General features: G+C 44.5%; 2 protein-coding genes across 2 annotated transcripts in view; one reads left to right on the top strand and one right to left on the bottom strand.

Annotated features, from left to right (window-relative positions):
- nek2 (NIMA-related kinase 2) overlaps window positions 1–11,632 on the bottom strand; it is a 52,230-nt gene extending 40,598 nt beyond the window's left edge. Inside the window, exon 1 of the mRNA XM_078405779.1 lies at window positions 11,565–11,632. Coding sequence (XP_078261905.1) covers window positions 11,565–11,570 — 6 coding nt within the window. The 5' untranslated portion in view covers window positions 11,571–11,632. The remainder of the gene's footprint in view (window positions 1–11,564) is intronic.
- Window positions 11,633–12,341: 709 nt separating this feature from the next.
- Window positions 12,342–22,768, top strand: part of lpgat1 (lysophosphatidylglycerol acyltransferase 1) — an 86,381-nt gene continuing 75,954 nt past the window's right edge. The window contains exons 1-3 of the mRNA XM_078404778.1: window positions 12,342–12,455; window positions 13,048–13,235; window positions 14,836–15,089. Of these exons, the coding sequence (XP_078260904.1) occupies window positions 14,852–15,089 (238 nt within the window). The 5' untranslated portion in view covers window positions 12,342–12,455; window positions 13,048–13,235; window positions 14,836–14,851. The remainder of the gene's footprint in view (window positions 12,456–13,047; window positions 13,236–14,835; window positions 15,090–22,768) is intronic.

Genomic DNA, 22,768 nt, shown 5'->3' with positions numbered 1-22,768 from the left:
AGCCTCGACATAGGGTTCAAGTTGAATCGAGAGCTAAAATGGGCATGTCGCAAATGTAATGCTACGGTGGTTATGGGAGATTTCAACATGCAGGTAGACTGGGAAAATCAGGTTGGTACTGGACCCCAGGAAAGGGAGTTCATGGTGTGCCTCCGAGATGGATTCTTAGAACAGCTTGTACTGGAGCCTACCAGGGAGAAGGCAATTCTGGATTTAGTGTTGTGTAATGAACCTGATCTGATAAGGGAACTCAAGGTAAAAGAGCCATTAGGAGGCAGTGATCACAATATGATACGTTTTACTCTACAAATTGAGAGGGAGAAGGGAAAATCGGAAGTGTCAGTATTACAGTAGAGCAAAGGGGAGTACAGAGGCATGAGGCAGGAGCTGGCCAGATTTGACTGGAAGGAGCCCCTAGCAGGGAAGACGGTGGAACAGCAATGGCAGGTATACCTGGGAATAATGCAGAAGTTGCAGGATCAATTTATCCCAAAGAGGAGGAAAGATTCTAAGGGGAGTAAGAGGCACCCGTGGCTGACAAGGGAAGTCAAGGACAGCATAAAAATAAAAGAGAAGAAGTATAACTTAGCAAAGAAGAGTGGGAAGCCAGAGGATTGGGACTCTTTTAAAGAACAACAGAAGATAACTAAAAAGGCAATATGGGGAGAAAAGATGAGGTACGAGGGTAAGCTAGCCAATAATATAAAGGAGGATAGTAAAAGCTTTTTTAGGTATGTGAAGAGGAAAAAAATAGTCAAGGCAAATGTGGGTCCCTTGAAGACAGAAGCAGGGGAATTTATTATGGGGAACAAGGAAATGGCAGACAAGTTGAACTGGTACTTTGGATCTGTCTTCACTAAAGGAAGATACAAACAATCTCCCAGATGTTCTAGTGGCCAGAGATCCTAGGGTGACGGAGGAACTGAAGGAAATTCACATTAGGCAGGAAATGGTGTTGGGTAGACTGATGGGACTGAAGGCTGATAAATCCCCATGGCCTGATGGTCTGCATCCCAGGGTACTTAAGGAGGTGGTTTTAGAAATCGTGGATGCATTGGTGATCATTTTCCAATGTTCTATAGATTCAGGATCAGTTCCTGTGGATTGGAAGGTAGCTAATGTTATCCCGCTTTTTAAGAAGGGAGGGAGAGAGAAAACGGGAAATTATAGACCAGTTAATCTGACATCAATGGTGGGGAAGATGCTGGAGTCAATTATAAAAAATGAAATTGCGGAGCATTTGGATAGCAGTAACAGGATCGTTCCGAGTCAGCATGGATTTACGAAGGGGAAATCATGCTTCAATAATCTTCTGGAATTTTTTGAGGATATAACTAGGAAAATTGACAGGGGAGAGTCGGTGGATGTAGTGTACCTTGAGTTTCAGAAAGCCTTCGACAAGGTCCCACATAGGAGATTAATGGGCAAAATTAGAGCACATGGTATTGGGGGTAGGGTACTGACATGGATAGAAAATTGGTTGGCAGACAGAAAGCAAAGAGTGGGGATAAATGGGTCCCTTTCAGAATGGCAGGCAGTGACTAGTGGGATACCGCAAGGCTCGGTGCTGGGACTGCAGAAATTTACAAAATACATTAATGACTTGGATGAAGGGATTAAAAGTACCATTAGCAAATTTGCAGGCTATGAGGTTGCAGGGTGACTTGGACAGGTTGAGTGAGTGGGCGGATGCATGGCAGATGCAGTTTAATGTGGATAAGTGTGAGGTTATCCACTTTGGTGTTAAGAATAGGAAGGCAGATTATTATCTGAATGGTGTCAAGTTAGGAAAAGGAGATCTGGGTGTCCTAGTGCATCAGTCACTGAAAGGAAGCATGCAGGTACAGCAGGCAGTGAAGAAAGCCAATAGAATGTTGGCCTTCATAACAAGAGGAGTTGAGTATATGAGCAAAGAGGTCCTTCTGCAGTTGTACAGGGCCCTAGTGAGACCGCACCTGGAGTACTGTGTGTAGTTTTGGTCTCCAAATTCGAGGACAGCGTAGGTTTACTAGGTTAATTCCCGGAATGGCGGGACTGTCATATGTTGAAAGACTGGGGCGGCTAGGCTTGTATACACTGGAATTTAGAAGGATGAGAGGGGATCTTATCGAAACATATGATTATTAAGGAGATTATTAAGGGGTTGGACACGTTAGAGGCAGGAAACATGTTTCCAATGTTGGGGGAGTCCAGAACCAGGGGCCACAGTTTAAGAATAAGGGGTAGGTCATTTAGAACGGAGATGAGGAAAAACCTTTTCAGTCAGAGTTGTAAATCTGTGGAATTCTCTGCCTCAGAAGGCAGTGGAGGCCAATTCTCTGAATGCATTCTAGAGAGAGCTAGATAGAGTTCTTAAGGATAGCGGAGTCAGGCGGTATGGGGAGAAGGCAGGAACGGGGTACTGATTGAGAATGATCAGCCATGATCACATTGAATGGTGGTGCTGGCTTGAAGGGCCGAATGGCCTACTCCTGCACCTATTGTCTATTATTGTTTTTGCTAGGTTTTATTTCAGTTGAGCATTAAAAGCATTGTCATAATCTTTTAACAGGAAAAGTCTGGACATGAGGATATTTTTATTTACCTTACTGCACTTGATACATCTCAGAAGGTTTTCTTCAGGTTCATGTTATCAATTATTTTTTTCTCTGGTAAGCAAGATTCTTCTTGTCTCACATAACCTGTTATTTCTCTCTTTTCTATATTCATCTCGGCTGCCTTAAAGATAAAGCAAATCAGAATGGATTATCAATTATAAATTAAAATATGAGGGGTTTTTTTCCCGAATCTTCAAATCCAAAACCTTAGAGATGATTATACGACAGTCAATTTACAGGATCATCCATAAATGAACTATTAACTCCGCAACGGGATCAGTCTGATGAAAAAAAAACTTCAGGGTTTAAAATTGTAAAACTCCAATATTGGTATTTTAAAAATATTATTTCAACTTTTAACTTCAAGTGTCTATAATGTTTATGGTTCATGCTTTGATGCCATGTTACTCTTGGAATTACAATTTAGAGATACATACTTAAGAAGGTCTGAAGAAGGGTCTCGACCGAAACCTCACCCATTCCTTCTCTCCAGAGATGCTGCCTGTCCCGCTGAGTTACTCCAGCCTTTTGTGTCTACCTACATACTTAAAGTAGTTTGCAATCAGAATCTCTCAGTATGTTTATCGACGTTACTCCTACCATTTGTCCCTTTGTCTTCCTTGACTGCATCATTATTTACATTTGAAGACACAAGAGACTGCAGATGCTACAATCTGGAGCAACTAATGACCTGATGGAAGAACTCAGGGGATCGAGCAATATTTGCAGGTGGAAAGGAATGGTTGTTCCTGCCCACCCCGCCCAGCCCGTATGCTGCGGTCCTGGCTGAGTTTCCGGAGCTGCTCATTCAGCGTTTTGACGCTCCATCTGCAAAGCACGGCGTTGTCCATTATATTCCCACCGAGGGGCCCCCCGTTTTCGCTCAGGCCCGGAGATTGCCGCCGGACAAACTGATGGTTGCGCGTGAAGAATTTCAGAAGATGCAACAAATGGGCATTGTCCGTCGTTCCGACAGCCCGTGGGCCTCTCCGTTGCATATGGTCTCCAAAGCATCTGGGGGGTGGAGACCATGTGGAGATTACCGGCGTCTTAACGCCATCACCACTGCAGACCGCTACCCCATAACGCACATCCAGGACTTCTCGTCTAGTCTGGAAGGTGCTACGGTGTTTTCCAAAATTGATTTGGTGTGGGGGTACCACCAAATTCCTGTGCATCCGGAAGACATACCAAAGACTGCCACAATCACTCCGTTCGGGTTGTTCGAATGGTTGCGTATGCCTTTCGGTTTGAAAGACGCGGCGCAGGCGTTCCAGAGGCTTATGGACCATGTCGGTCGGGAATTGTCTTTTGTTTTTATTTATTTGGATGATATCCTGGTCGCCAGTCGCTCGGAGCAAGAACATCTGGTCCATTTACGGACTGTGTTCCAGCGGCTTCAAGATCACGGGCTAATCATTCACCCCTCAAAGTGTCAATTTGGTCTCTCCTCTATTGATTTCCGAGGTCACCGGATCACCTCAGCCGGTGCCACTCCTTTGCTGGAAAAAGTGGAGGCAGTTCGTGCCTTTCCGCGGCCCACCACGGTAAAGGGGTTGCAGGAGTTTGTAGGGATGGTGAATTTCTACCACAGGTTCGTGCCGGCAGCAGCACGGAACATGTGTCCGCTCTTCCAATGTCTCGCGGGCAAACCTGTCGAGTTAGAGTGGTCCGCTGCGGCCGAGACGGCCTTTGAGGCAGCTAAAATGGCTCTGGCAGACGCCACCATGCTCGTCCACCCGAGCACCTTCGCCCCCACGGCCCTGACGGTCGATGCGTCAGCCGTGGCGGTGGGAGGGGTCTTGGAACAGCATGTTGATGGCAGTTGGCAGCCCTTGGCGTTTTTCAGCCGACAGCTTAATCAGGCTGAGCTGAAATATAGCGCCTTTGACCGGGAGCTTCTGGCCCTCTATTTAGCTGTCCGCCACTTTCGGTATTTTTTAGAAGGCCACCCGTTCGTGGCCTTTACTGATCATAAACCGCTGACTTTCGCTTTTTCTAAAGTGTCTGACCCATGGTCGGCCCGCCAGCAACGGCACCTGACTTCCATCTCAGAGTTTACCACGGATGTTCGCCACGTCGCTGGTAAGCTTAATGCCGTTGCTGATGCCCTGTCCAGGCCAGCCGTTTCCCCAATTTCAGCGGTGGAATGCGAGGTTGATTTTCAGGAGCTTGCGGAGGCACAGCGCCTGGCGGACACTGCCTCAGCATATCACTCCATCACTTCGGGGTTAAAGTTGGCCCAAGTGGCTTGTGGGCCCTCGGGTACAAAGGTCTGGTGTGATATTTCCCTCTCCCGCCCCAGGCCAGTGGTGCCGGCCGCCCTTCAGCGTCGGGTGTTTGATGTCATTCGCTCTACCTCCGCCTTAGTAGCCGCTAGGTTTGTTTGGCATGGCCTGCGGAAGCAAGTAGCCGCTTGGGCCCGATCCTGTGTTCCCTGCCAGACCTCCAAAGTTCACCGGCATGTCCAACCTCCCGTACAGGAGTTTGTGGTTCCTGAGGTCTGTTTTTTCCACATTCATGTGGATTTGGTTGGTCCTTTACCTTCCTCTAGGGGCTACACTCACCTACTCACGGTGGTCGACCGGTTTACCTGTTGGCCCGAGGCCTTCCCATTGTCCGACACCTCCGCCGCCTCTTGTGCCCGGGCCCTGGCTCTGCATTGGGTGGCCCGTTTCGGTGTTCCGTCAGTCATCACCACCGACTGGGTGTCCCAGTTCACCTTTGCCCTTTGAGCTACACTAGCGGAGCTGTACGGTTCCAAGTTGCAGCAGACCACAGCGTATCACCACAGGCTAATGGGCTCGTGGAGCGGTTTCACCGTCAACTTGTCAGCCCTCAGTGCGCGGCTGGACGGCCCTGATTGGGTGGATCAGCTGCCCTGGGTCCTTCCGGGCATCCGTATGGCTCCTAAGCACGATCTTGGGACCTCGTCTGCGGAACTGGTATATGGCTTGCCACTCAGAGTGCCCGGGGATTTCCTTCTGGACAGCAGCCCTCGGTTCCGTCGGTTTTGGCATCACTCCGGGCGCGGGTGGGTTCCCTAGCTCCGGTTCGTACTTCACGCCACGGGTGTCCCACGGTGCATGAACCGCCAGCCTTGAAGGACTGTGAATTTGTGTTTCTGCGTAGGGATGCCCATCGTTCCCCGTTGCAGAGGGTCTATGAAGGACCGTTCCGCGTGTTGCGTAAAGGAACGGTCACTTTCACCTTAGATGTTGGGGGCAGGAGGGAGCTTGTCTCTGTTTCCAGGCTCAAACCTGCCCATTTGGATCAGGACCGTCCTGTCCTGGCCGGTCAACCCCCTCGACGGGGCCGTCCTCCTGCGATTCCCTCCGGCCCTGGACCTCCTGCCCCTGTGGTTCCTGCAGGCCCTCTCCTTACTCGTTCTGGTCGCGAAATCCGGCTTCCTGCTAGGTACCGTACCTCGGGTTCTGGGGGGGGGTCATGTAGCGACCATAGGGATTGGTCCAGAGAGTCGAACCCTCGGATTGGCCAGCAAGGTCACGTGGTGGTTTTGGCGCCCAAAACCAGTCAGTTGGAAGAGGACTTCGATGTGAATAGTTTGAGTTTAATGGTCGTCTGCGATCTCGGTTGTTATCTTTGTAACTGAATATTGCTACCGCAATAAACTTCTTTGACAAAGTTACAAGCCTTCAGACTCGCCATATGGTCGAGGTTTCGGGTTGAAACCTTGTATCAGCATTGAGAGTGAAGAGGGGAAACATCCAGTATAAACTGGTGTGACAGAAGCAGGAGGCCATGTATAGATATCTGATCGGCTCTCATGTAAATGCTGACAATACCCAGATGAGAATGTTTTGACAATTTACTGTTATTAACTGTTCATTTCCATTTACGATGTCTGACCTGCAAACTGAAGAAGAGTCACCTAAACGTCACCTATCCCTTCTATCCACAGATGCTGCCTATCCCGCTGAGTTACTCAAGCATTTTGTGTCTATCTTTGGTGTAAACCAGCATCTGCAGTTCCTACACAAACTATTTGCAGCATTTGGGCTTTTTTTGCACTAAGATTGTTTTTTTTAATTAATTGATATTTTTTTGTCTTTATTATGTTATCTATGAGTACAATGTTTACAGCCAGTAAGAATTTAATTCTTCCGTTTCTTAGGTCCATATTACAATTAAACACTTGTGGCGGTACCCGGGGATTAGGCCACTCCCTGGATCATCCCCCTCGGCACGGGTTGGACAGGGCTGGGGGAGGGACTAGTGCCTGAAGGGGCTAGAGAGAGAACTCGTGTGTTAGACTGAAGAGAGTGGATGTTCTGTTGCTGGATTAAATTACTGTTAATATTTACCTGGCGTCTTGCCTGATTCTGACCGCGTCCAGACCCACTACACTGGTGACCGTCGACATTTTCTCTACCCGGTCAACTACACCTGGACCCTGCCGGTCAGCCGCCTCTGGACCCTGCAGGACCACACCCCGTGGACCCTGCCGACTGCCCCGCTCTCCACGCCGTGGCGTTGACGCTGCCTCCCCTTTGGACCGACGAGCCTGATTTCTGGTTTGACCAGGCCAAGGCGCAGTTTGCACTGTGGGGAGTGACCGCCGACGCAACCAAATACTTTTACATTATCAGCTCCCTCGACCAGGCCACTGCACTTCGGGTCAGATGTGCCCCCCCCCGGCGGCTAATAAGTATGAGGGCCTCAAGGCCCTTCTCCTACGGAAGTTCTGCCACAGCGAGGCCGAGCGGGTGACCCAGATCTTACAGATGACTGGCCTGGGTGACTAACGCCTGTCGGTACTGCTGGGCGATATGCTGGCCCTGATGAGCGGCCACGAGGCCTGCTTTTTATTTAAACACGCTTACCTGCAGACCCTACAGGAAGGGTCTCGACCTGAAATGTCAGCCATTCCTTCTCTCCAGAGATGCTGCCTGTCCCGCTGAGTTACTCCAGCATTTTGTGTCTATCTTTGGTGTAAACCAGCGTCTACGGCTCCTTATCATATCATATCATATATATACAGCCGGAAACAGGCCTTTTCGGCCCTCCAAGTCCGTGCCGCCCAGCGATCCCCACACATTAACACTATCCTACACCCACTAGGGACAATTTTTACATTTACCCAGCCAATTAACCTACATACCTGTACGTCTTTGGAGTGTGGGAGGAAACCGAAGATCTCGGAGAAAACCCACGCAGGTCACGGGGAGAACGTACAAACTCCTTACAGTGCAGCACCCGTAGTCAGGATCGAACCTGAGTCTCCGGCGCTGCATTCGCTGTAAAGCAGCAACTCTACCGCTGCGCTACCGTGCCGCCCCGTTTAAAAAATCCCCACACTTGGTGCTTCATTGTGGGTCACAGAGCTCCCTCCCTCCCCAGGCAATGTCATTTGTGCCGCCGCCCAGAGTAGACAGGGGGGCTGCACAAACTCACCCTCATTCCAAACAAACCTCACTCCTCTTCACCCCTATGCCGCTCATGTAGCCACGGGGATGGTGGTGCCAGCAAAGGCTATGTTTGCCAGCGCTGGCTCCCTGTAGCCGGTTGTCTAGGTCTTGTTCCCTCGATCACACCCTGCGCGTTTCCGATTGCAACACCTGTAACCTCACGGAGCAGCACCCGACTGGTATATGCCCACCTGTCCCGGGGACCACTCTCATGGCAGTGCTGGCTGGAAGGATTGAGCCTGTCCCGTTAAGTTACTTCAGCATTTTGTGTCTACCGGAGTACAAATTAACCATAAATATACCTAATTATCATTTTTTAAATCAGTATTTTCTTACCTCTACAAAGCAAAACTGGAAAATACAGATGAATCGCAGGTCTGTATACACGCAGCAGATCAGCCGGCAAGAATGTTTAGCCCTTGCGACCTATGACCTGCGCATGCTCAATTGAGATACCAAACTCTCTTATTCCACCACCAACCCTGGCCACACATTCCAGGCAACTGCCACTCTGTGTAAAAACTTACCCTGCACGTCTCCTTTTATCTCTCCCCCTGTGGCCGTAAAAGTATGCTCTCTAATATTTGACATTTCCATTCAGGGAAAGGTTTCTGTATATCTTTTGTATGCCTCTTATAATTTTATGAACATCTATCAGATCTCCCCTCAACCTCCGATGAACATTAAATTCCATCTGCCATTTCTCTGTCCATATTACCAACTGATCCATCTTGTTTTGCAGCCAAAGACTACCTCCCTCGTAATCAACACAACCATCAATCTTCACATCATCATCAGATTTCTAATCCTAAATCCTGCATTCACATCCAGATTGTCAATGTATGTAACAAATAGTGACGTGTGATACACCACTACTCACAGACTTCAAATCGCAAAAGCAATTTTTGATCATCACTTCAGCCCCCCTCGTGAAGACAATTTGGAATCCAATTTGCCAAGATGCCCTAGATCCCATGAGCTCTATCTTTTGGACTAGTTTCCCATGTGAGACCTTGCCAAAGGTCTTATCAAAGTCCATTTAGACTACATCAAGTACACTATTCTCTTCAATCAAATTAGTCAGACAAGATAACCCCATATCTGCCGATCCCTGCCTCTCACTGCAGATGAATCATGCCCATCCAAAAATGTTTCTAATAATTTCACAGTCACTGACATTAGAATGACATGCCAGAAGGGCTTTTGCGTGCTGTCTTTCTTTAATAGAAACACTATATTCTGTCCTCCAGACATTTGACAACTCTTCTATGGTCAGACAATATTTGAGCATTTCTGTATGAGTTCCAACAATTATCTCCCATAGCAGACAGCAATATATCTCATCAGGCCCTGGAGATTTATTCACCCTTAAGACTGCTAAGAAATCTAATGCTGCATCTTTGACAATGGAAATTAATCTAAAAATTACATCATCCCCCTCCCTGAATTCTCAAACTACAAAGCCCTTCTCCATAGTGAATACAGATGAGAAGTATTCTTTAAGACCTCAATGATGTCCTAAGGCTTTATGCATAAATTATCTTTTGACTTTAGTGGGTCTTACTCTTTCTCTGTTTACCTTCCTGACCTGAAGAAACTTATAAGATGCTTTATGCTTTTCCTTAATCTTGTATGCTGGTGCCATTTTATGTCCCCTCTTCCCTCTCCTAATTACTTTTTCAAGTTTAATGCAGCACTGCGGAACAGCTGGTAGAGCTCCTGCCTCACACCACCAGGGATACAGGTTCAATCCTAACCTCGGGTGCTGTCTGTGTGGAGTTTGTGAGTTCTCCCTGTGACCACGTGGGATTCCTCCAGGTGTTCCAGTTTCCCCCCGCATCCCAAAGTCATGGAATTTTGTATGTTAATTGGCCTCTGTAAATTGCCCCCAGTGTGTAAGAGGTGGATAAGAAAGTGGAATAACAGAACTAGTGTGAACCGGTGATCCATCGTCAGCATGGACTCTGTAGACCAAATGGTCTTTTTCCTTGCTGTATCTCTAAACTAAACTAAATCCATCATCCAATAGTCTTTTGGGGCCACCCTGTTGGATTAGATTAGTGTCATTTAGGGAGGCACCGTTGTGCAGCTGGTAGAGCCATAAACCCAGGTCTGATCCTGACCTTGTGTGCTGTCTAAGTGGAGTTTGCATGTTCTCCTTGTGATCACGTGACTTTCCTCTGGGTGCTGTGGTTTCCTCCCACATACTAAATACGTGCAGGTTTGTAGGTTAATTGGCCTCTGTAAATTAAAAGGAGTGGATGAGAAAGTGGGATAACATAGAATAAGTGTGAATGGATGATCCATCGTCAGAATGGACTTGTTTCCTTGATGTATCTCGAAACAAATCTACATCAGGGTGCAATGAGATTTCTGAATCACATTGTTTTCCAACATGGTGAAACATTTATGTAGTAGATGCATTCTGCGGCTTTCCTGGTTACCTCTCTTTGCTGGTGGAAGATTTAGTAAACCATTTGCACAAACAGGACACCATAAAGAGCTAGGATACATTGAAAGTTATTTAATTACTATCAGTGTTTAAATATTGCCCGGGGGAGTTCATCAGATTTTTTTGACCAAAGATTATCAGAATTAAACATTAAAAGACACAAAATGCTGGAGTAACTCAGCGGGTCTTCTTGGGTCCCAACCCGAAACGTCACCTCTCCATGTTCTCCAGGGATGCTGCCTGACCCACTGAGTTGCTCCAAAACTTAGTGTCCTTTTTTTTGTAAATCAGCATCTGCAGTTCTTTATTTCTACCATTAAACATTAGCTTTCTTTCTTCATGGGACCAATCTGTCTAGCAGAACACCTCCTTTGTCAACACAAGAGCCTGCAGATGCTGGAATTTTGAGGGGAAAAAAGCTGCTGGGAGAACTCTGCAGGTCACAAGTTCTAGATGCAGAATTGGGCCATTCAGCCCATCAAGTCTACTCTGCCATTCAATAATGGATGATCTATCTTTCCCTCTCAACCCCATTCTCCTGCCTTCTCCCCATAACTCCTGACACCCATACAAATCAAGAATCTGTCAATCTCCACCTTAAAAATATCCATTGACTTGACCTCCACAGCTGTTTGTGGAAATGAATTCCAGTTTCTCCACCCTCTGACTAAAGAAATTCCTCCTCATCTCCTTTTATTCTAAGGCTATGCCTCTGGTCCTAGACTCTCCCAATAGTGGAAATATCCTCTCCAGATTCAAGCAGCATCAGTGGAGACAAAGAGATAGTCATCCTTTTGGCTCCATATATAGTTTGACCCATTGAGTTCTTCCAGTCGTTTATTTTTTAATCAATAGGTCTGAAGAAGAGTCCGGACCCAGAACGTCACTATCTTCTTTCTCCAGAGATGCTGCCTGACCCGCTGAGTTACTCCAGCCCTTAGTGTCTATCTTTGGTATAAACCAGCATCTGGAATTCTTTGTTTCCAAGTTTATTTTTTTATCTCGTGCAAATTTCGGTTTCTTACAACCCCATGGGAAGTGCTCTCCCATTTCTTATTTGAAATAATGTCCTGAAATAATGTTTACCTCCATCTGAGGCCGTAGAAGGCCTTCAACTGCAATCTGCAATGGGGCGATACCTCGGACTGGTTTCACTGCCACGGGCATTATTTCATGCGAAGTTTGAAATGTTCTTCGGAAACATTCTTCGGTATAAATCAGCATCCGCAGTTCACCTCCGACACATTATTCCCTGCGAGTTCAGTTTAGTTTATTATTGTCACGTGTACCGAGGTACAGTGAAAAGCTTTTGTTGCTGCTATCCAGTCAGCAGAAAGATAATGCATGATTACAATCGATACTGCCTGTCCTACTGAGTTACTCCAGCAGTCTGAAGGGTCTCGACCCGAAACGTCACCCATTCCTTCTCTCCTGAGATGCTGCCTGACCAGATGAATTACTCCAGCATTTTGTGAATAAATACCCGATTTGTACCAGCATCTGCAGTTATTTTCTGACACCAGCATATTGTGTCTACCTTCGATTAAAACCAGCATCTGCAGTTCTTTCCAACACATGATCACAATCGAGCCGTTTACAGTGTATACAATGATATGGATCAACCATCAGGAAGGGAGGGACTGCTGTAGATGGCAGTGGCCGGGGAGTGTGTATTGGTTCGGTTTTTGAATCGTGCACAATCGTTTTTTGAATCGTGCACACAAGCCGCTGCCTCCCGCGACCTCTCCCTCCCTCCCTCCTTTGTGTCAGAACGCGGCCCGGAGGCACGCCCGACGTCGCGCACCGTGGAGCGGGTGTCGGGGGAGGCTGGGGCGGGGCGGGGAGGGAGGGAGGGAGGGAGGGAGGGTTTAGGCGAGCGCGGGGCCATGGCCGGTTACGTGCAGGCTGCAGACACAAGGGGGACGGTGTGAGGGTGGAATCCGCCGGGCTGCGGGTTCGTGGAACGTGGCGGCGGCGGTGAGTGAATCCGCGCGGCGCGTGCTGCAGGGCCCGGGCGCCACATGACGCCCACCCTCTGTGCTCTACTTTGCCTTCAATGTGGACAGTGGCACAAGCCCTCCAGGCAGGCGGCAGGCGGCCGGCAACCGGCAACCGGCAACCCCCCCCCCCACCCACATCACCCCCCCACATCACCCCCCCACACCACCCACACCACCACCCCCCCCACACACACGGGAGGGTCGGTGCAGACTTCCCTGCTCATCCCTTCTCTTCGCATTGGGAACCAACCGGGTCGTTTTATACCCTTTGCATTGGGGAGGGAGGAGGGGTTGGTGGGATCACTATCGCGAGATTTTTTGCATCTTTTTTTCTCACACATTGGAAGGTGCAAGAAGGAAATGGTGTCGGCTTAATATTGCATTTGATCGGCTTGAAAGTGGATATCGTAGCCTTGAAGTATATATATATATATATATATATATATGTATGCTTTTGCAATGCTGGAAACGGCAGTGATTGAGGGAAGGGAGCCACTTGTTAGATTGCGAATGAAATAATCACCGGATGGTTTATTTGTATTCATTCCATGTCTTATCATTCTTGTCAGGACATGAATGAGGAAACCAGTTTCGTCTTGGCCCAGTGGCTCCAGGCAGCTGCTGCTCATACTCGTTATGTCTTTGAGTAACGGCCCAGACGACCAGTCCATGGACCCCCAGCTACCACGACAGTAACCGTCCAGCGTCCTCTCTCCTTCATCCGTCTCATATCCATTTATAGATACCTCCAACATAGGTAAGATTGTCTTTAACATTTCTCTTTGAATGAAGCTTCAAATATTCTAGTTTAGACGCAGCTCAGTCTTTATTTCCCAAAACGTGGGCATGGAAATCGGAGGAAAATCTATCAGAAATCATAAAGTAAGTTTACTTTTGCAGTCGTGACAAGGACGAGGGATAAATGCACCCTTGCCTTGCGCGTTGATTGTCACATTTCGCTGTCACGATTTCCACAAAATGTGTTGGAACAGTAAACTTAGTCCATATCATGTTTTGTTTCTGTCTATTGTAATCCAAGTACGTTTTTTCTTCAAAACGATTTCAAGAGAATAGAAATATAAACTCGTTGCTGAATTTGGGCTGTACCCTTTTCAGAATCTGCTCTGCTCATGTTTCCTCTGCAAGTTTTGTTTTTCAAAGTTGGTTTTCTCAAGTGAACACTTAAAACTTTTTTGAATAAATGATTTTAGTATTTCTCCCCACAGACCTTACTTCTCATTACTATCAAGCAAGATGTGGCTTATTACAGGTTTCACAAAAATGCTAGTAGAGAGATTAATATTATATATTTCACATTTAATTTGTAAAATAAGGTTCATTATTTGGACTATTACATATTAATTCAAAATTCCAGTAATGACTTCCAAATAAATATCCTTTTGTACTCATAAATCCATTGATCACCACTTTGATGTGCTCAATGTCTGATTATGCCGAATCCTTTGTGTAGGGAATTTGAAAAAACTTACAGGCCTCTCTATGTTCTTCTTGTCCCAGACCTTGTCATGAGAGTTTATACCTTGGTTGTCTTCAGCCAATGGCTCTCTGAGTTTAGCCATGATGCTAAATTAAGAATACTTCAGTGTAAATTTAAAAGGCTACAGCGGCGTATTCCAAATTGTAAAATAAAATTGAGTTCCTCCAGCATTTTCTGTTTTGCTCCAGATTCCAGCACCTGCAGTCTCTCTTGTTTCTCCATATTCCAAAGAATTTCATCAACTATATTTTTAATGTTTTGAAAAATGAATGCCTGTTTACATTGAACATGTAGAAATATTTTATTGTATTCTTAGGACATTCCCCTGCAGCTTTTGAGCAATTCTCAGAAAATAGTGTAACTTCAGTGTTTCTAGCTGCAGATCGCATTCAAATAATGGAAATGTAACTGCAGCCTGGCATGAATATTATTCATCTGGTGAAGGTTCCCTATTTATTTTGGGGAAATGTTTGTGTTGTCTGTTTTTGGAACTGATTTGAATAGATTTTTGTTTTGCACAGAGACCTTGGGCAGTTTTGACTTTGCTCCGTAGAAATCTCATTGGACAATTTAAACTCTGCAACTGCTGACTTTTGTTTCATAAATTTTAGCATTGCAAGATTGAACAAATGTTTTTAGACCAATTGCAGCTTCTGCATGTGATGCATACGAATACTCTTCACAGAGACTCCTTAAGCTGATCTCACCAGTCCTTTTGTACTTTGATCTTTCAGGTCAATGCAGGTTATTTAAAACTTCCTTATCTATTAAAGTGACAACCCACTTATTGTGTCTTTGCTTAATTTGCAATCATTTTAATTTTCTTGAATCTCACAAATATTTTTCATTATTTCTACAGGATCAGACATAGAAGCATGGCAATAAATCAAAAAGAAATACTGCGCAGCAGCTGGATATTGGTGAAAGGGGCAATCCGATTTGCTTTTATGGTCCTCAACAATATGGTTGCCATTCCATCGTATGTTTTGTATTTCATAGCCCTTCAGCCTTTGAAATTACTAGACCATAAACTGTTCTGGCATGTAGAAGGATTAATGTTCAAATGGCTGCTGGCTATGGTGTCATCCTGGGGGTGGACAGCAGGTTACACAGGTAAGACTTTGGGAAACCTGTAGTTTTTGCAATGCTGAATGGAATACATTTTGATATATTTGTAGTGGTTGCATCTGAACTAAACCTAGATATCAGTAAATGATCAACAAATGGACCTTCTTCTGCATTTCCCAAAACTTGCTCTCATTGATTCTGGGAAGGTTTGCTCTCATCTATTAGGGAGGTTCATAGATAGCCTGGTCCAATAATTTGTTAGTTAGCATTATTGTATGATGTAAGAACATTTGCACCTATTTTTTATGTTTTGTAGGTCCATTTTGGCAATATTCAGTTTCATTGAGCACTTTATTTGAATGAAATAAGGAACTTGTGGTGAACTGTACAGGAACTGCTGTAAGCAAACTTTAAAAAAAAAAAAAAGTTAACTTCCATCTGCTACTCTTTAGAAGTCATGACTTTTACATAATGAGCAGCACCTGCTTACTTATGGTGATTTACCTTGGGATTTAATTCTTTTGGAATAATGTAATATATTCATTAGGTGGCAAACAACAGCCGTGAATATAAGTAGATTCAAAGTCTTCGACTATTTGCTCGGTTTATAACTACTATTAGTCACTATTTTTGTTTCTGCCACGTACATGGAACCTCTTGCTTTGTTCAAATGTCCTAATTTGTTCTTTAGAGTATTCCCCCTCTTTTGTATCATGCACAATTCACTTTTGTGTTGGCTAGTTGTTTAATTTATTACTTGTGTCCCTGATTCTGAAAATTGCCAAGAGGCAATGTAAAGAACATGATGTTACATTACTCTCTCTTCCCTGTTTCCAATTAGTCCAGAATTTTTTTTTTGAAATTGACTATCAACCGTGGAGAAAAATAAAAATTTAAGCATTTTATCAGAAGTTCAGCTACATGGCAATCACATCTAATAACATCAAAAATCTAAATGAGACTTAACAAGTCGAGAAGCACATGTGGAAGGAGAAATGGGTTCATGTTTCAAGTCCTGAAACAGCAGTCCCTGCCTTTACATTTGATAGCATTTATGTGGTTGAAAATAATAGTAATGGTAGGAGTTACATGTTTCAAATGTCAGATATTGCAGAGTTAAAAACAAAAGACTGGTGTTAAATTAATTGGAAATTGATAGCGCTCTTTGAGATCTTCATATCATATCATATCATATATATACAGCGCGGAAACAGGCCTTTTCGGCCCACCAAGTCCGCGCCGCCCAGCGATCCCCGCACATTAACACTATCCTACACCCACTAGGGACAATTCTTTACATTTACCCAGTCAAATTAACCTACATACCTGTACGTCTTTGGAGTGTGGGAGGAAACCGAAGATCTCGGAGAAAACCCACGCAGGTCACGGGGAGAACGTACAAACTCCTTACAGTGCAGCACCCGTAGTCAGGATCGAACCTGAGTCTCCGGCGCTGCATTCGCTGTAAAGCAGCAACTCTACCGCTGCGCTACCGTGCCGCCCGTATCTTATCACATACCACATTGTTATTCTACGTGTCACTGGCCTATTGAACCGGACATGGGTATGAATCCCGGTGGTCCTTCCCAGGTCTGAGTGCCCGACTCCTGGGTATCCCGTTAACAAGAATGAGTGCTTGGGAGACAAGAGGTATAGATTGGGATAGATTTGCTGAATGCCGCGGCATTCCATACATTTTTTGAAAGGGCACAGGGCACTTTCACGTGCATTCTGTCCAATCCCCCTCTACCACACGCAATGATCGGCGTTGGGGAGGGGGGGGTTGCTGGATCGAGCCATGCAGAGCTGGGAATGCACAGCAGACTGACTCACTGAATCAGTGAGGCTATCTGGTGGCTACCCTTCCTGTTCCTGCTCGCTCTTGCCTTGCAGCTGTTTTTGTGATCTTCTGTCCCATGTGTTTTTTGTTCATTTTTGACTCATGAACAGTTTGGGTTACGAACAGTTCTTGGGATCGGACCCTTGTCGTAACCTGGAGCCCTCCCGTGTGATAGTGGGAAGGACTAAAGACAATTTCTTTAGTCGGAGGGTGGTGAATGTGTGGAATTCATTGCCACATATCACTGTGGAGGCCGTCAATGGATGTTTTTAAGGTTGAGATTGACAGATTCTTGATTAATATGGGCATCAGGGGTAATGGGGAGAAGGCAAGAGAATGGGATTCAGACGGAAAGATAGAGCAGCCATGATTGAATGGTGGAGTAGACTCGATGAGTCCAATGCCTAATTCTGCTCCTATAACCTATGAACTTATGAAATGTAGTTTCAAGCAATTAAATTCAGTTGAAATTTTAATTAAAAAGCAACTAACAGCAATCATAAAACTATTGTACAAAACCCATCTAGTTTACTAAAATCCTTTGGAGAAGGAAATCTAACAACCTTTTCTGATCTGACATATTTGCAATTCATGATTCACCAACGTGTTTGATGCTGAACTGCCTTTTGGGTTCAGAGACAATTAGAGGTGGAAAGTAAATGCCATCGTTGCCAGAAGCCTCCACGTCCATTCAATAAATAAAATCTCCCTTGATTTTATTACTTTTGATCGCACTTTGAAAGATAAATCATTTTTTCCATCTATCCTTATAGTCTCACTTGTCCTAGATTTCCTTAAGTGATCAGGGTTCCTCTTTCAGCCTGCCTTCCCCCAACCAAAATGTTGTTCCTTTTTATGGCGCAGTAAAGCAACATTTGCCTCATTCTACTTGTGTAATCATGGCCGTCTTAATGGCTTTTCTTCCTTCCTTCCTTTCCTTAAATTGTCTCAGCCCAGGCCCTCTTGGCCCTTTCAGTGATGCCATTTGGGCAAATTGGATTATCTTCCCTGGGAAAACTGCTGGCATTGAGCTATACCTCTGCATTATGTGTTTTGCTCCTTCATATCATTTTGCTTGTTTATTATCCACTTTGACTGAGTCATGGTATCTTAGCGTTATATACAGCAAGGAAAAAGACCCTTCAGTGCAACTTGTCCATGCAGATGAAGTTCCCCAACCGAGCTAGTCTCACCTGCCTGTGCCTGGCCCATATCCCTCCAAACCTTTCTTATCTATGTACTTGTCCAAGTCTCTTTTCAATGTCATAATTGGACCCGCCTCTCACTTCCTTTTAGACTTTACAGCATGGAAACAGGCCCTTCGGCCCACTGAGTCCGCGCTGACCAGCAATCACCCCCCACATTAGCACCATCCTACATACTAGGGACAATTTACAATTTATGGAAGCCAATTAACCTACAAACCTGTAAGTCTTTGGAATGTGGGAGAAAACTGAGCATCCGGAGAAAACCCCTGCGATCACAGGGAGAACATACAAACTCCATACAGACAGCACCTGTAGTCAAGATCGAACCCAAGTATTTGGCGGTGTAAGGCAGCAACTCTGCTACTGTGCCGCCCTCTGGCAGCTTGTTCCTTGCACGCACCACACTCTGTGTAGGAAAGTTGCCCTTCGGGATCCTTTTAAATCTTAGTCCTCCGACCTTAAACCTTTGCCCTCTAGTTTTAGACTACCCTACCCCGGGAAAGGAATGTGGCTATTCACCTTATCTATGTCCCTCATGATTTTGTACAAGGCCTTCTGTAAGGCCGCCCCTCAGCCTCCTACGCTCGAGGGAAAAATATTCAGCCTCGATATAGCTCAAACCCTTTAGATCCAGTAACATCCCTTTAATTTGTTTTTGCCAGGGGCATCGAGTTCTGGAGATGTGTAATGCAGATAGGCTCTGGTTGAGGAACGATCAGAAGAAGTGTCTCGACCCGAAACATCACCCATTCCTTCCTTCCAGAGATGCTGCCTGTCCCTGTTGAGTTACTCCAACTTTTTGTGTCTATGGACAGCCTTTTGGTCTTCATTCAGAAACCAGTTTGACCAGACTAGAGTGAGGATCAGGAGATGAATTGAAGGAGTTGCACTTCCATGGATGTCATTCCAGGGCACTCAGTTCCCGTGGGATCTATGAAACACAAGCCAATGGCTGCACAGGTTTGTCAGCTTCTGTTGCTGTGGAAGAGTTCCACTGGAAACTCACTGGTTTCTGACACTAGCCTGTAGTCCCAGTGAGACAATTGTGCTGAGAACATCAGTGATTGTGTGTGTGGGTGTGTGTGTGTGTGTGTGTGTGTGTGTGTGTGTGTGTGTTGCTGTATGACACTGGTGGCTGTACCAGAGTTCTGGAAGAGGGGTGAATGGACTGTGTGGGAACCTGCAGCCCATGAGTCTGGCTGGGCAGAAGGTGGCTGCGGGAGCAAGAGTGAGTGAAAGAGGAGCTGCCGAGGCAGTGCATAGGGACCCGTTATGATGTTTGAGGTTCGTTTGTACAGTGAAAAGCTTTTGTTGCGTGCTAACCAATACATGATTACAATCGAGCCATCCACGGTGTACAGATACATGATAAAGGGAATAACATGAATAACGTTTAGTACAAGATATAGCCCAGTTATGTCCGATCAAAGATAGTCCGAGGGTCCCAAGGCCCAACTGTCCTCTTCTTGCGTCTTCCACTGGCTTCTCAGCACAAAACGATAAATGTCTGTATGACTTTAAGAGGCAAACACCCAATAATGTCAGCAACTGGTGAATATTAGATAGATGAGTCATCAGATTTCTTTCCTACATGCAACTCTGACCCCTCCTTACAGTATCTCCTGCCTGACTGATCTGTCGAGTTGAACTAGATGATTTGCATCATTCCAAATTAAGCTTTCGGGAACCAAAGCTGCTTGATTCCATCTTAACATTTGCTCTTTTTTTGTACCTGGTTCAACCTATTTGTCTCTGAAACTTTCATCTTCCATTTTCATTATCCAAATGGTATTATGGTTGCTGTCTTGTGATTTTAAGTTCAATGCAAACTATGTCAACTTCTGTCAGTTACCTATCTCTGCTGGGCTGTGTTGCCTTCCTTCCAGTTTTACTGTAATTGTCTTGATCTTTGGTGCCTGCTCAAACCAAGTGCTTTACATATTTAATTATTTGAACAAACATTTTCTCTGCGTCAGAGGTTTGTGCACAGGGAGTGTAGTCACAAGAGACTAACTACACAGACTTTTGTGGTTGGGTAGCAGTTGGTAGAATGTGACTACTTTATTTCTGACCGATTTGGTTTTTAACTAAAAGAAGTAGCAATGATAAAATAATTTAATCAAATCCTTTATTTTTTTAAAAATATAATGAATGATTTGTCAGGAAATGGGTAAGCAGTTAACATTAGTCCAGGCTTGGTGCAGATTTTTTAGCTTTGTTTTTGCACATTAATATGCTGTTGGGGGCAGTACTCCACTCTGTTTCCATGGTTTTGATGTGGGAGTACAACTTGGCAACTTTCCATGATGTCCTGGCAAGTTCAATGTGTGGTCTTCCTATATTAATGCTGAGCCTTTAAATGACCTAACTGGAGTTGAACACCTACCAGTTACATAAACAATTTTTCTAAAAGGTTGAAGAATATCCCAACATGACACAAACAATTTGCATAGTACAACACAGTGTTTGAATTGTATCATTTGGGAACACATATTTTTTGGATCAATTTTGATTTGGTGAAATATGCAAAAACTACTGAAGTTGAAAGGGGAAGTGGAATAAGCTTCATGTTTTTTTGAGGATCTCCAGTGACTTTATTAAACATAACTATCCTACAATAATAAAAGCATGCCAAAGAGTTGCCAAGTCAACATTACTAAATGTTTAACTGTTCTGTCCTCTATACACTTTCTCAAACACTGCCCATAGCTACTGCTAGGCTCTATGCTATCTATATACTCATTTACTTAAAATTACCTTCTGATTTTTGGGTGCTTGTACCATTTCTAATTCTTTTAATTGTGGTGCAGTGAAAGTGACCCTTTTCACAGGCTATGTCTGAAGTCAGCTTGACCCGAGGGCTTGCATCTCTTGATCGTAGGCCAACTGACAAAATTATCTCGTCTGGCATTTCAGCTGGTTACCCTGATAATTCAGCAATCTTATTGGTCAACTGTGAATCAAGAAAAATATAATTAATTCAATAATCTAAATAATTATGTTGCTTGACATTTGACATTTCAATAGTTTGTTCACATATCTGCTATGACCATATGCTGGACATTTACTTTTTCATGTTTTCCTAATCTTATTTTCTCCTTCTATCCTTTCTTTTTCTCTGTGGTTTATTAGCATTGTTTTGAATTATCTTGGTCTATTGTGCAACCTGTAGCATCAAGCTTATGGAATGATCTCCTTTTCCTCCTTTTATTCCAGCTTTGTGTTGATTGTTTTCTATGTTGCACATTTCTTCTACTCTGTTCCAATGGTAGATGCAATGCAAATTGTTCTCTTTGTTGCTGCAAGGCCTGGGGGGGGGGGGGGGGGGGGGAGGTGGTGCCCACTATCTACAGAACATTGGTTTACACGTCAGGGGAGATGGTACTTATTGCTTCACAGTGACCTGCCCATTCATTGTAAAGAGACAGTAGTCATTTGAGACTAGCTGAAAATTTGGGAAAGGTTGTGCAGTTGCATATGATCAAGTGAGAATCAAAGGAACTGTGATTGAAAGGGCACTTGTGCAGGGTCACTAGATCAGAAACACTTGTTATTTGTATGGTTATTGTAGCTTAGAATTATCAGTACTTTTTACACCGTAATATCACCAGACTAAATGATTGCTATAGAACAGTGGCCAACATTGCGATTGACACAAAGTACCTGGAGTCATCCTTGTGCTCTTTTGTTAAAAAGCATCAATGCAACATTTAAGAGTCCATCAAAATAACTAGACAATTAATGTAATGCAGCATGTAATGTGATGGCCAACAATATAGTGTGGTTTGTCTTTTGTCCTGTCACCAGTCCGACGATAGAAATTCCCTTCACTCTTTTACTGCTAATAGCTACTAAGTTAGAAAAATTGGAAGTCATCTGGGGAAAGCATATATGCTGACTGTAGATAGACTAGGTAAAAATAAAAAAATCCAGAACATATCAGACATATCTTTCATAAACCTATCTCTGCAAAAAAGAAGGCATTAAAGGCGCAATCCAAATTCACTTAATTGAACAAGAGTTCATCTAAAAATATCCTTCTCCCTTGAGGAAGAAAAACTAGGCTTCATTTCCCCAACCTCCATTCAAACTTGAAGATGAAATTGCCCATTCTGATCAGCCACGGAGCACAGAATGATGTTTCCCTTCCTGGATTGAAGCTTTCTTTCCCCCATTATCTTCTGATTGGCCCAGAATGACACGACATAACTGCATTTTACACTTCTTGAGAATTTCAGCAATGCACGAAACGAAACATTTGTTAAACTTGATATTTTAACGATGCTCAAGAATTTTATCATTAAATAATTCTTCTGAAGAAATGTTCTTATTAATGCTTTTATTGGGCCAGCTATGTATTCATGCACCAAATCACATAAATTTGCAGCATTGAAACTGACCCTTGAGGCCCCAACTGGTCTGTGTCAATGTTGGTACTCCACAAGAACCTCCTCACATTGAAATTCATCCCATCATTATTATTTTATTTCTTGTCCCCTTCATGGTTTGAAAACCTTTCAAACATTTTTTGAAACTCAATGTGATAAAATAGTTCTATTTAATTTTGCTTCAGGGGATGAATGGTTTAGGAGCTCCCCTGTTTTTGTATGAGGTATATGCTCATGAAGGTAGGGAATATTCCTGCTGAAGAGTGAATCTGTTTTTCACCTTGTACA

Source organism: Rhinoraja longicauda, chromosome 9 (assembly GCF_053455715.1).
Source record: "Rhinoraja longicauda isolate Sanriku21f chromosome 9, sRhiLon1.1, whole genome shotgun sequence".
In the NCBI taxonomy this organism is placed as follows: domain Eukaryota; kingdom Metazoa; phylum Chordata; class Chondrichthyes; order Rajiformes; family Arhynchobatidae; genus Rhinoraja; species Rhinoraja longicauda.
This window is presented reverse-complemented; position numbering and strand designations above follow the sequence as displayed.